This window comes from Labrus bergylta, chromosome 2 (assembly GCF_963930695.1).
Source record: "Labrus bergylta chromosome 2, fLabBer1.1, whole genome shotgun sequence".
Classification (NCBI taxonomy): domain Eukaryota; kingdom Metazoa; phylum Chordata; class Actinopteri; order Labriformes; family Labridae; genus Labrus; species Labrus bergylta.
The window spans coordinates 10,065,295-10,078,518 of record NC_089196.1 but is presented as its reverse complement, the minus strand read 5'-3'; the positions used below and the strand labels follow the sequence as shown (position 1 = coordinate 10,078,518).

The 13,224-nt window shown below is 40.1% G+C and overlaps 1 protein-coding gene across 1 annotated transcript; it reads left to right on the top strand.

Moving 5' to 3' along the window:
* The first annotated feature begins 882 nt into the window (after positions 1-882).
* Positions 883-12,767, top strand: zbtb34 (zinc finger and BTB domain containing 34). The gene is made up of 2 exons (XM_020633008.3): positions 883-1,042; positions 6,079-12,767. Exons 1-2 carry the CDS (start codon positions 1,025-1,027, stop codon positions 7,639-7,641), a joined length of 1,581 nt encoding a protein of 526 aa, XP_020488664.1. The 5' UTR covers positions 883-1,024; the 3' UTR covers positions 7,642-12,767.
* The last annotated feature ends 457 nt before the right edge of the window (positions 12,768-13,224 follow it).

The window sequence follows — 13,224 nt, the reverse complement described above, 5'->3', positions numbered from 1 at the left end:
TAAGACGTTCCCATCTCATCATCAATTTAGTCTGTGGCGCCCCCTTGTGGTATCTCTACAGAATTGTCTGGAATCATTATACTACATCAAAAAGATAATGCGACTCAAAGCAAACACTGTTAAAAGAAACTAGTAATATGTCCTGAATATCCTAACAAAAAATGTTCCATACAAATCTTTGTTCAGAGTTGATAAATGCCTCAGAAGTTGTTGTACTGACTACTCAGTCTAACCCCAATGGTGTTACATGGAGTGCAGACTGCAGCAGCTCGGTTCTGCTATTCTGTTGGTGATAACCTAATGATACCCTGAGTTAGTAGGCTGGTTAAGTTAAAGAAATAAGAAACACAATCGGTATCTATAACACTAGTCATGTTAATGTTGCCAATTTTCCGATTTTTACAACACATAAAATGTTTAACAGGCCATTTATTTTATGTAGCCTATTTATGTTGTGCTGGTGGTGTGCTGGGTTTTTGTTGGGGGGGGGGGGGCAAAGTTGCATAGTTGGAAAGTTATAAACCAGTATCATGAAACAGTATCATTAAACATTTATTTTGAGGAACTATAGTGTTACAATTTTCTTCCTCAAACATTTTAAAATCCGAATAAATAACCTTTACTAAAAATGTGCAATCACAATTTTTCCGCAGTGATAAAAAAAGTTGAAGCAGTGACACTGATCACAAGTTACTGTCAGGATGTCTGCGGCTGTGACGATAAGAGCTTGAGTAAAGCTTTTCTTTTTTCTTTTTAAAACAACCGCAGGACACTTTGCATTTGTGTGTATCTATATGTTCTCCATTATGTCTTATAATAAGAACATGATGTCTCAGTACACATCTGACATGAGCAAGGGAGGGGCTGCTGCAAAACACACTGATAGAATGAATGCAAAGAGCCAAAAGAACACTTCCTGTTGATGCAAAATTGCAGCAGCAACTGTCTGACACATCTGGACTGGAGAGGGGGGGAGGCCTGGCTGTAGTGTTAGCGAAGTACTGAGGGGAATGGACAAGGTTCAATGTTAATCTGCAAGACGGTGAGTTTGGAGGAGTCAGTTTTCGTGTTGTGATTGAGATAATAATGTGTTTGCAATTTGGGAGCGTCGTTTCTCTTACCTTGGTAGTAATGGAGGATAATTGCCTGCGAACGTAGCAACTAAATGCTAGCGAGTTGCTAGCCGCCACTTAGCACTGGTTTTCACCGAGCTAGTGCTAAATGTTAGCATAGTGAAGCTAACATTGTAGCCACTTGAACTGACAGCCGACATAGTTTACACCCGCTGTCGACGTTCAAACTTATCTCCCAGGACGTGCAGCGTTGTCATGCGTTTATTCAGCTGCACAAAGCGTGGCCAAAGCGTGAAACAATCCATTATGTGTGAAAGAAGCAAGTCGGTGGGATGTTAACCCATTTTTTTTTTCTAAGAAATGACCGGGCTCTTGGATAGCTACTAGAGCTAGCTGGCTAGTGGTCGTATGCTGCTCGGGTGGTTTCGGCCCCATGAACAGATTCATTTCTGACTGAGGTTGGTAACTTTAGAAATGAGAGTTGGAGGAGACATCACACTTAAAAAGCTGGTGACAGCAAAGTCAGCGTTGACGATAGCTTCCCCACTTACTAGTGCTTCACATCGGGAGCTAACTTCACTAAAGGAAGGGTTAGGAGTAAAGTTTGTGACACCTTCGGTCTGTAATGTACCTGCACTGTATGCATGTAGCGACAGCACACAGCCTACATCCATACACGGGACTCCTCATGTGTATCACGATTGTTTTTCAGTGATAAACACTATTTTAATACAGCTATTGTGTTTAATAGCGTCAGGCCTGTTTGTAGTCCACCAAACCTATGAAACAATATTTAATTCTCTAAACTAAAAGAAAAAAAAGTCGTCACTGATGTTCCTGGTTGCAACTAATGTAGCTGTAAAACAATGTTATGACAGGTGAGGACAAAGTGCAGACAAAGTGAGACATGGTAAGTTATTCTGTACAGCTGGGTTCACCTGGGTCAACAGGGACTACTTCTATTTCTGTTGCATCCATTTGTGCTGAAATTTCCAAAATGCTGCGTTCAAAGCCCAGTGTGAACCCAATACCATGCCCTATTCCTAGACAATTGCACCAGAGACGGTATAAACGGTATAACTAGAAGGCATGCCAGAACAGAGTGGAGCCAAACAAATTACGACTTTTGCATGAGCGGGCATTATGGCTTTGCACCCATTCCACCCTATTTCTTTTAGCCCCAGTCCTGTTTGGGATAAGCAGTAAAACTGAATTGGTTTAAACTGCCAGCTGGAATTAGGGATTGTGCAATGCAAGGCATAGAGATGTTTGGCACATAAAGTAGCGTCTGGTGAAAACAGGACTCTGTGAGGTTTGTGCTGACAATCTGGAAATTCAGAAATGAATTGTCATAGGTAATTGTTTTTTTTTCCTCTCAATTTAAACAGTTACCAGGCCCTACTCAATAAGCAAATAGCATTACATGTTCTGATCACCCAACTGACTTACTGCGATATTAAGTATTTGCATAGGATGACTGTTGTTTGTGCTCTGGGAAAGTGTTTTTTTATATGTATAAATGTCAGCTACATACAATGGCTGCCTCAGTTATATATTTTTTTACTTGACTATTAGGTAGTCAAAATTCATTATAATCAGCACTGGTCATTTAAAGAATGTCATAGTTGGATGTGAGATTTGGTGAATTTGCCATGGTTGATGTTGCACAACGTTTGATTGAGTTGACTCTCCTCTGATTGCCTTTGTCCTTGCTAGCAGTATAGTTGTTGGTTATAGGAAGCTCTTTTTTTCCTGCATTAAAATTCTGAATCATACCCCCACGATTTAGTTGTGCAGTCTTCTAGCCTTGAGCGGCTCCAGGAAGAAATTCACTGTGTGATCATAGCAAGCGTACGTCACTGCACAAGACTGTGTAATTGTATTCCTTTTATTTCACAAGTGGAATTTTTGAGAAATAATATGTTCTTTGAATAGTTCAAGATAAAAGGGAGGGGCTCAAATCGTTGTAGTCTGCCATTGCTGTTCATCTGATAATCACATGAGTAGGCAGAGATGAAATATGAGCTTTTTCCAGTTATCCACTCCAAGAACACACCCAAGGGCTAAGCATACAATATTTAGCCTTGCATACTCAGATCCCAATAAGCCCCGTTTTTACAAAACATTTTATTCTCTCATTCCTAAAGGTCCTCACATAAAACCTTTTAATGTTAGAAAGAGTCTGTTGGTCTTATTTTTATTATGTTAAATTGCTCTCCAGACCTTCGCTTGTGAAGCATTTTCGCTCTGAGTCCAGTCTGCCCCATGAGCTGTTTTTTCACTGGAAGTGAAATGCTGCTGATGTTGAAAAAAACATTCAATGCTCGCTTGCTGACTTAGATTTTCCTTGTTATGTTTTTTTCCTTTTATTTGATTGACATGGCAAAGGTTTGGAGGCTTAAGGTGGTGTCTTTACAACGGAGTCACGCTGACATTATAGTCTGCAAGGATATCACAATGTACTCGGCATCCTTTTTACCTACATGAAGCAGCTGTGTCAAAAAGGTTTATTGCTAGGCAGAGAACATAAGCTGCAGATGGAATTTTTGAGCTGAGTTAAAACATTTTTGGTTTTTCCCACGTGAGCTGAGCATGTGACCCTCGCCCAGCATGTGCATCTCAACTGCTAAGAATGCGTTCTTTGGCTTCCCTTCAACTTGGCTGCATTTAGTATGCATGCTGTTGGCAGCCTTCTCTAATACGGTTTAGTGTATGAACATGTTGCATTTGAGGGCTGGTAATGGTCGATTGGATATAATGTACACCTTCTTATAGCTGCTGTGTATTGCAACCCCCCCCCCCCCCTCCTGCGCCAGGAGGACAGCATATGTTTTGTTGGACAGGTGTCTTGGCAAGCTTTGGCAACTGGAGAAAGTGTTTACGTTCCCAAAGTGCTGACGGGGACTCAATGCGCAGAACATCTCGCTGAATCGCTAGCAAGGGGCAGGGGGGGAGAAGGAGGTGCAATGGGAGAAATGAGAGTAGGGCAGATGAGGTGAGGAGAGAGGAGAGAGGAGGGTTAAGCTAGAGGATGGACACACACAGATTTTTCAACATGGAATTATTTGCCTTTACTTAAAGTATCATACAGTAGGAATGGATTTGACAGTTTTAACAAATGTCTTATAACTGATTCTGCTGAGAAGGCAGGATCTATGTCTGTTAATATTTTATCAACCAGCTCAAGTCAGTGCATTATGGTGCAAGGGTTGCGTGCCATTACTTGTGCAGCAGCGCCTTCCATCGGGGGATCTGATCTGTCATTTTGCCAAAAAGTGTTGCAGCCAAGTCTTGAATGTTCTGGCTTGTAATTCTATAAACTATCCTAAAGCAGGGAGAGGCAGTTACCAGTTGTGCTCATCAGTAGGAGTGAAAATGTGAACTGCGTTCAGGCAGTTACAATTGTGTTTGCTTCACTCTTTGCCGATTCATATTTATTCAAAGAAGACTTTCAGGTTTTGTAACAGACTATCAAAGCAGCTCGGTGCATTCTCACCTTCCAAGGAGAACCAGATTTTCTTCTTTCCCTGCCAAACGCAGGATGTACACCTTTATGGTAACCCCTTTTTAACAGACAGCATATGTTAAATGAACAATAGTACATTGTGTTCAGTCTGTAGCAATCCTTTCATTTACGTTTACTCTCCATTTCCTGTTTAGCAGGGACTGTAATGAAGGAATAATATATCATTATAATTTAATAAATAGAAAATGATAATTGACTTATGAACCATATGGAATTGAATCTTTAGAATATATTGTTTTCCTTATTAGCCACTCCCTCTAATGTTTGCAGTGGATCTGGTTTATGTTGTGCATCTCCAACTTACAAGAGCTGTTACAGTAAACACGAGTCTGAGAAACTCTTGGTGTGAATTGGTGCGATAAAGATTGATTGATTTCTGAGAAAAAAAGAAAGACCTCATTTTGAACCATTTGATGCTGTAAAAAACCCGAAGTGTTAGAATGCTTATTGGACAGAAATGAGAACAGGGCCATTCTTGTATGGTTCCCAAATGTCACTCGTGCTAGTCAGATCTCATTTATTTTTCTTTCATCTTTGGTATAGTCAGAAGGTTGGACGCTTTAATGTTTACTATGTGTGCCAACACAATTTTTTGAAGACATTACCATGGACAGTCATGTAAGCAAACAGCGATGAAATTGCTCTGCTGCCAGATTTTGCTTCAGACCCCATCCCCCATGCTAGAATCCTTTTGGTTTTGGTACTGTATTGTACGACTTGTGTGAGATTGTAAATGTTTTGAATTCGTTCACTGCATTTTCTTCTGTATTGTTTCTCTGCCTTCCTGAACAATAGAGCCTGACCTTAAGATTATTTAGGCTGTGGCCCATATAAACATATTTAAAAACATTTTTTAATGAACAAGCGTCAATAAACACTTTTGTTTCAGAACATTAAATTTAGTTAAAATCAGTTAAATTTAGTTTAAAAAGATTAGCAAAAATATGGAGGGAGGCGTAAAAATACTCTGTTCTCAAATACATGAGTGACAGACACTGTATTTATTCATTTCCTTTTATATATCTAATTCATTCATATTGGTTTGTAAATTATTTTGAGTTTTTAAGCACCAGTGATCAAGAAGTTATAGGTGTTATGGATAAAATCCTCTGCGTTCAGTAAGTTAAAATCTTACATGGTAACTGAATATGTATTCAGGGCATGCGTCCTATTGTCATCTTCTGCTTAAATACCAATTCATTTACAAAACTTGAGTGACTGGAAATGCAGCTTATAGCTATTTTAAAATGTAGCTTGAAGTGCTGTGATGCTGTAAGACATTCAATGTGGTATCTTGAGGCATAGTAATGGTTTTTAACTGTACTGTGTGAGGTAAATACTCATCTTTAGAAGCCTATTGTATCATTTGTCTCACGAAGAAGGTAAAATAATTTTAGAACGGTGTAATAACAAACTTCTGCGTTTGAATGCAATGTTTCTAATCTTAATTTTTTCGTCTTTTTTATCTTTTCACCTCAGGCCGCCGACAAACTGGAGAAACATATCCAAGAAATGGACGACGGCAGCTACATCGAGTTCGATGTGCCGGAGTTCAGCAACACTGTTCTGACTCAGCTCAATGAGCTGCGGCTGCAAGGAAAGCTGTGTGACATCATTGTTCACATACAGGGCCAGCCTTTCCGAGCCCACAAGGCCGTGCTGGCAGCTAGTTCACCCTACTTTCGTGATCACACAGCCCTCAGCACCATGAGTGGCCTTTCCATCTCGGTCATCAAAAGCCCTGAGGTGTTCGAGCAGCTTCTTGCTTTCTGCTACACAGGTCACATGTCCTTGCGATTTAAGGATATCATCAGTTTTCTCACGGCTGCCAGCTTTCTGCAGATGCAGGCCATCATTGACAAATGTACCCAAATCCTGGAGAGCATCCACTCAAAAATCAGCATCCCAGTTACTGTCTGCAGCCCAGAGAAGGACGACTTGCAGACCAGTCACAATGGGGTCAATGACAGCAACCTTTTTGTGAACCCTACCCAGATCTCCCCCCCTTACTACTCCCGTCAGAGTCAGGCAGCACACGAAGCACGCTTTGAGCTGGCAGGGAAAAGCCTGGGTCGGCGGCGACAGCAGCTGGAGGAAGGCCAGTCAGACAGAGGCAGCAGTGATAGTGTTTCCGAGCACGATACCCCCATGGAGGGTGAAACGGAGCAGGTGGAACTGATTGGCAAAGATGGGCAAGTAACAGATGTGCAAGTGAAGATAGAGAAGACGGACAGGCCCACCTACTCAGATAGCTCCTCAGCCGGCGATGATGGCTACCATACAGAGCTGGTGGATGGAGAACAGGTATTGGCTGTAAGTGTGGGTTCTTACGGCCCCGTCATCCAGTCTGCTACCTATTCTTACTCAGGGCTGACCTCCCCTTGCTTTGTCAACCTAAGCAACTCCAGTCCTTCCCGCTCCATCCTCAGTGGATTTAGAGGTGGGAGAGCCAGGGCAAAGCGCCCCCTGGCCATCCCAGCAGCAGTGCTGAGTCATATCAAACCAGGCTCTGATGACAGCGAATCAGCAGTTGGAGCTGCAGGATTGGAGAATGATGTGCGAGAGCGAAGCCTGCGGAGCCAGTGGTACCCCTACAATGAGAGACTCATTTGCATCTACTGTGGAAAGACCTTCAACCAGAAGGGGAGTCTGGATCGACACATGCGCCTGCACATGGGAATCACCCCGTTCGTTTGTAAGTTTTGCGGCAAGAAGTACACAAGGAAAGACCAGCTTGAGTACCACATCCGTGGCCACACGGACAACAAGCCCTTCCACTGTCAGATCTGTGGCAAATGCTTCCCATTTCAGGGCACCCTTAACCAGCACCTGAGGAAGAAGCACATGGGAGTGTCAGAGGGCAGTAATCACTTGGACTCTCCAGAGAGGACGGAGGGAAGCTCAGTTCAGAAGGACCAAGAAGATACGTCTGAGGGGATGGCCTTTGAGGCACAATATGCAGAAGAGGCACCAGCCGATGATATGGAGGAGAATTCAAAATGCAGTCCAGAGGAGGCGCAAGCATCAAGATGTGATTTTTAGGTCCTGCTTCAGGTTAAGGAAGCTTTAAGAAATGTTTATTTTAACTCAACTTAAAGGACTTTTTTGCTTTTCGAATCAGCTCCCTCCACTATAGACATTTCTTCAAGGGTTTCTGTCAGTTTTGTGAACGTTAGCTGTTAAATGCAGAGAGCAAATGGGTGCTTTTTAGAAATTTGATTCTTTCAAGCAAAGGGAGTAACACCTTACTATTTTATCGGAGGTCCCAATAATCAAGACCCCCTGATTGATTTCTCTTTTTATCTTTCCATGTTTTTAAAAAACATATTTACAGAGTTATATAGGCATGTTGCAATAATTGATAATGTGAAAGCTCTGGTAAGATGCTCGTCATATCACCTTTTTACCTAACCTGTTTTTGCACATGTGGCCACAGAAGGTCACTTACTCACAAGGAATGATTTTTCTGCCAGTGCAAAGCTTCGTGTGACATATCCGTTCAATACCTCATGATACGACTACATACTCATAACAGACAGTATTTTAACTTAAATGAAACTCACCAGGTTCTACCTCATATCCAAGAACCTACCAGGCACAGAAGTGTTCACAGTTTGAAATCCGTTTTTGGTTGTTTGTACATTATCTTATTGCCAAACTATGTAAAGTTTATTCTCTCAACACAAAGCCTTGATACTTAGGGGAAATATTCCTTGCTGATTGTATGGATTAGGGACAAAGTCCTTGTCAAATGTTTCATGGTCAGCCAGGTTAAAATGTAAATTAAGAAGGTGCTAAGTTAGGAGTGCATTAAATTTGCTAGCTTTCGTCTATGTTTTCTTCCACAGAGAATAGAGTGAGAAAATGACCCTGTATACTCACAAGAAAAGATTTTGCCGTCAAAGAACATTTGGTTTTAGAGAAAACTTTTCTCATCACTACTGGATATGTCACGCTGTTGGCCAAGCTGTGGTTTTAGATGCTTTCACCCATAAGATGGATGAGTAACGTCCATACAGTGAAGTCATTTGTACTCCTCTATACTCTGACTTTTACTGAATAACTGTATGTGTAAACCGTTTTTGTCCTGAGGTAGTATTCTAGGTTAATACTCAGCATCTGACAGAGACAAGAGAACTCATTGAAAACTCAGCACAGTAGGAACAGCTTAAGATCTGTTCACACAAATCTATTTAGGATACGTCTGAATAATATGCAAACAGAAAGAACAAAGGAATCTCAGCCATTCTGACATGGTTTTTCTTCCATCATTTGAAGAGCTTATGGTTTGTTTCCTTTTCTTTCATTCTGTCCTGCCCTTTATGGTGGGACATTTGATCTGTGATCTTTAATCTCTATCGGTTTGGGGTCAAAAGCAGACTGGGAACATGTTTTCCTCATTTGTCAGTCCGACTCTATGGTGTTGACAAAGACATGTTTTAGCTGGATTAAGGCTAAGAGGTAAATTTCATTTGTTGTAGCTGGTGATCCAAAGTATTGATACACTTAGCAGAGTTTGTTGGTGGGATCTTGGGTGCTGACCCATTGAATGAAATGTGCAGATTTTTGTCTTAATTCTGGTGCAGCAGCGGAAGTATCAGCTTCAGTACTTTATCACAACAATTTTCTTTCTCTGAGTACAAAACGTTATGAACTTTGATGAGACTCTGCAACCACATGAATGCTCATGGCTTCAAGTCATGCTCACGGCAACATAATTTTTTTATCTATACTGTTTGAACCATGGGGATCAGGGATGGGGTGTTTTTAGTATATATAGAGACTTGGTTTTATTTCCATTGTGATTTCAAATAATCTACATTCACCATAAATACATAAAAGGCACTTAGAAGGCCTGATGGGTTATCCTGTCATGTTAAGCTATTTTCAAGCTTTGCTGGATGGCCCCTTTCTTATTTACCAGTTGGCTGCCTTTTTAAGTAGAGCACCTGCAATAAGACTTTATTTTGCCTCATCTGGTCCGTGCTGAATTGAAGTCAAACACATAGTTTGATTATTTCAGTTTTCACATTATTTTCTACTTGGTGTGCATTTGCTGGGAGAATATTATTTCTTGTTGCTTATTTCTAAGGTTACGTCATGATTGCAGTCCTTATATACCACTGAATGTGCGGTCAACATCTTCACTCATTGGCGGTTAAGATAGCAAACCAAACTTTGGGGGATTTTGCAAAGATCAGTATAGCTAGCTCTTTGTTATCTTTTTTTGTGCAAGAATTCATCACACAACACTTTTGTTGCCACAACCACACAGTCCGTTGACCTCCACAGTAACCTTTTAATGAATGTTTACTTAGTCATGTTGATTTCTGTCAGCCAGCGATGTGATGTACAGGTGTGACAGCCGATCTGACCTCAACAAACTCAGTTGCGAGCTCATCTGAATCTTACTATGATAGTGGTTGCCCTAGAGAACGACAGAGAAGGAGTATGAAATACATACCACCTTTTTGCATTATTATCAGTGATGTTTGTGAGTAATAGGTACAATCTGCTTCAACAATTTTGTGCCAAGAGTTCACACCAAAGACTCATCGGTGGTTTTTAATTATTGACTGTATGAAATGCTCATTAAGAAGATTAGGTTCTTGATTTAATGTAGGACTAATCCATTACTATTTCAGAAGGAATGTATGCTTCCTAGCTAATAACAATCACTTGTATACAATTTGAACAACTTGCTACGAAGACATTAAGCAGTAAAGTCATTAATAGCGTCATATATTAAGCCATAAAAAGCAATTCAAAGTTGTGCAATAGGTATTATAATTGTCTAAAGCCAATGTAATCAAAAGAGAGAAACTTCACAAAAAGTGGCATCTTTAACTTAGTGCCTTGCCACAAGCTTTACATTTAGAATCGGGCACTTAGATTCCTGTGCCTCTCTTTTTTTTTTAACGGATTGAATATAAACCGTTTAATGAAATATGGCAACATGATTTGTTGTAAAGTGATGCCAAGAATGATTAGAAATTAAATCATACTGTATCTGTCCATTTGTAGTTTTTTTTTTTAAGCTCAAGTGCTGCCCCTCATTGTGCTTCTGAACATTTGATTAGTTTTTTGTTATCAGATGATGACTGGTTTTGAGGTTTAACTGCTTTTGTAGCAATCAATTACAATCAAATGAGGCAGACTTGTTCCCTAAAAAGCCATTGCCCCTTGTTTAGAGACTATACTGTATCCCTCCTCTCTATCAACTGAGGACATTCTAAGCAATGCACTGTAGTTTGGGGCATTTCAATGAAGGAAGGGGATGCATACGACACATCTACTTCATCTCTGTTCTCTGACCGTATCTGGCAAGGGAACAGCTGCCTGGGTATTTAGCAGAGAAAGAAACTGAACATTTGTGGAAAAATAAGCTTATCCTCATATACTGTAGCTTAATTGCACGTTGCTCAACCACAAAATTGTATAAACTTGCCAATTGATCATTTCTGAACTTGAGTTTTCATGTTTTTGTGTCATCGATTGTGCACTTACAGTTTTTCATTGATAGATAATACAAATTCCATCCGGGAAGTCTCGTTTATATCATTTTGTTTACCCTTAAGGGACTCAGCTATAATGGCCTCAATCACTTTGGTCGGGACCTTTTCCCCTTAAATGGTGCTTTTAGACTAGTCAGATTATTATTTTGTATCAAATGAGTAAACAAGTCCATGTAATCATCATAGGTGAATGGAGGGGTAATTGTTTAATGCTTTTCATGTACTATAGTTACATATGAGATAGTACACACTTGCAGAACCAACTGAACTTGACACACACACACACACACACACACACAAACACTCGAATTGACTCTTTGTCAACTCTTTGTTCCACACCTCAGAGAGGAACAGGAGATGCATTATGGGCCACAAGTAATCAAAATGAAGTGTTTACAGGGAAGGCTGTCGGACTACTTTTTGAATTGCAGCTCGTCCTATTCTTTTTTTATAATAAACTCACTTCAGGTAGTTTACAAACACTGATACAGGCTTAGAAAAAAATCTTAAGTCTTCCATAGCTTTTCTGTCAGTTTCTGTCCACTGTGTATGATAAAAAATTAAAAAAAGCAATAACCTTTTTAAAAGCGGTCTATTGGGATCATCAAGCCTATTGAAATATTGGCCTGTCGTTTATCAAACAAACTGAATGTCAGGGAGCTGTTGAATTGAAGACCAAGACAATTTAATATAGGTTTTTTTTTAAATATTTTGGACAGGTTGACTTCCTCTCCAGAAAATTACACTCAAAAGAACAACAGCATTAATGCTCACTGGTGTATTTAAAGCTCAATAAAAAAAATATAACAGTGGTTTCAGTATACTGCAACATAAGAACTGAGCGTGTGGTTTAGTCATCCAACTCAGTGGCACTGTTCAGAGTTGCACCTCCAGCTGTGTCAAAGAATGAAAGGGATTTTGGGCTGCTTAGCCAATGTTTAGGGGAAGGTTATCTGTTGTCATGTTTAAGGTTTAGGGTTCCCTTTGGCTCCTTGTGCAGTGAGACTGTAGTTGTAGTTGTTCAGGATCAAAGGGGAAGTTTTCAGTCTTACTGTTGTTGCTTCTCCTTTTACAACTCTAAACTCTGCACTATAACGTCTCTGGCTCATATGTATTTGGTGACAAGGCAAAAAAACTTAGAACTCAGGGTTTATAGTGTTAAAAGTGGTCTCATTGGACATACAAGTTCATGTCCGTAGTAAAATTGTGCACTTCTCTTCAGGTGGGGAAACAATCCTCAGTCAGTGGTTCCCAAACATTCTGCCTCAAGGTGTCAATGAGCCCATATTTTCCACGGAGCTGAAGCTCGAGGAGTACTGGAGAACCCGAATCGAAAACATGACAGCAGAAATGCCACCAACTCCTGTTTTGTCCACTCTACACACAACCTCACAACCCAACTGTGAACCTCAGAACTCTACTGTTTTGTACAACTATGAAGTAAATGAAGCTAGCTAGAGCTGATGTTGTATCTATTGCCATTTATGAATTTATTTTATAGCATGAAATAAAATATATTTATTCAAATTATATATTTTACTCATAATCATTCTGTGCTGCTTCATTTTGGTTCTTAAGCTTGTAAATTGCTTTTTTATTATGAAAAAATGTCAATAGAAAAATGCGTTTGTAAAATAAAGACGCTGATTTGGCTCTGATTTGTCATTTGTGTCTCAAAAACCTTTTTATTTTGAGTGTGTATTTTGTATGAAATGATCCAGCTCTAAGCATTTGAATGTAAAAAAGGGAAACTCAAACATACTTTAATCCTCAGTTGTATTTACTGTGTGTTGAACCACTTGCTATTCAATAGGTGTTCAAAATGTGCTGCTGGCATGCATGGAATCCATGCTGTAACGTAACATCATCTGGGGAAGTGTCCGATGTATGTGCCGCTGTGACCCTCCAGAGGGAGCTAGGGAATAAGAAATGCAACACGAAATGTCTCTCTCTGTTATAGCCAGGAATACCCCTTTTCTCTTTAAGATTATACCCCATTATGAAAAAGCCATTGCGGCCTTAAACACAAGATTGTTTAACTGGACTATTAAATAGTAACTAATGCATAAAACCTTGATGGAATAATAAGCTGTAAGTGTGCAAACTAAGT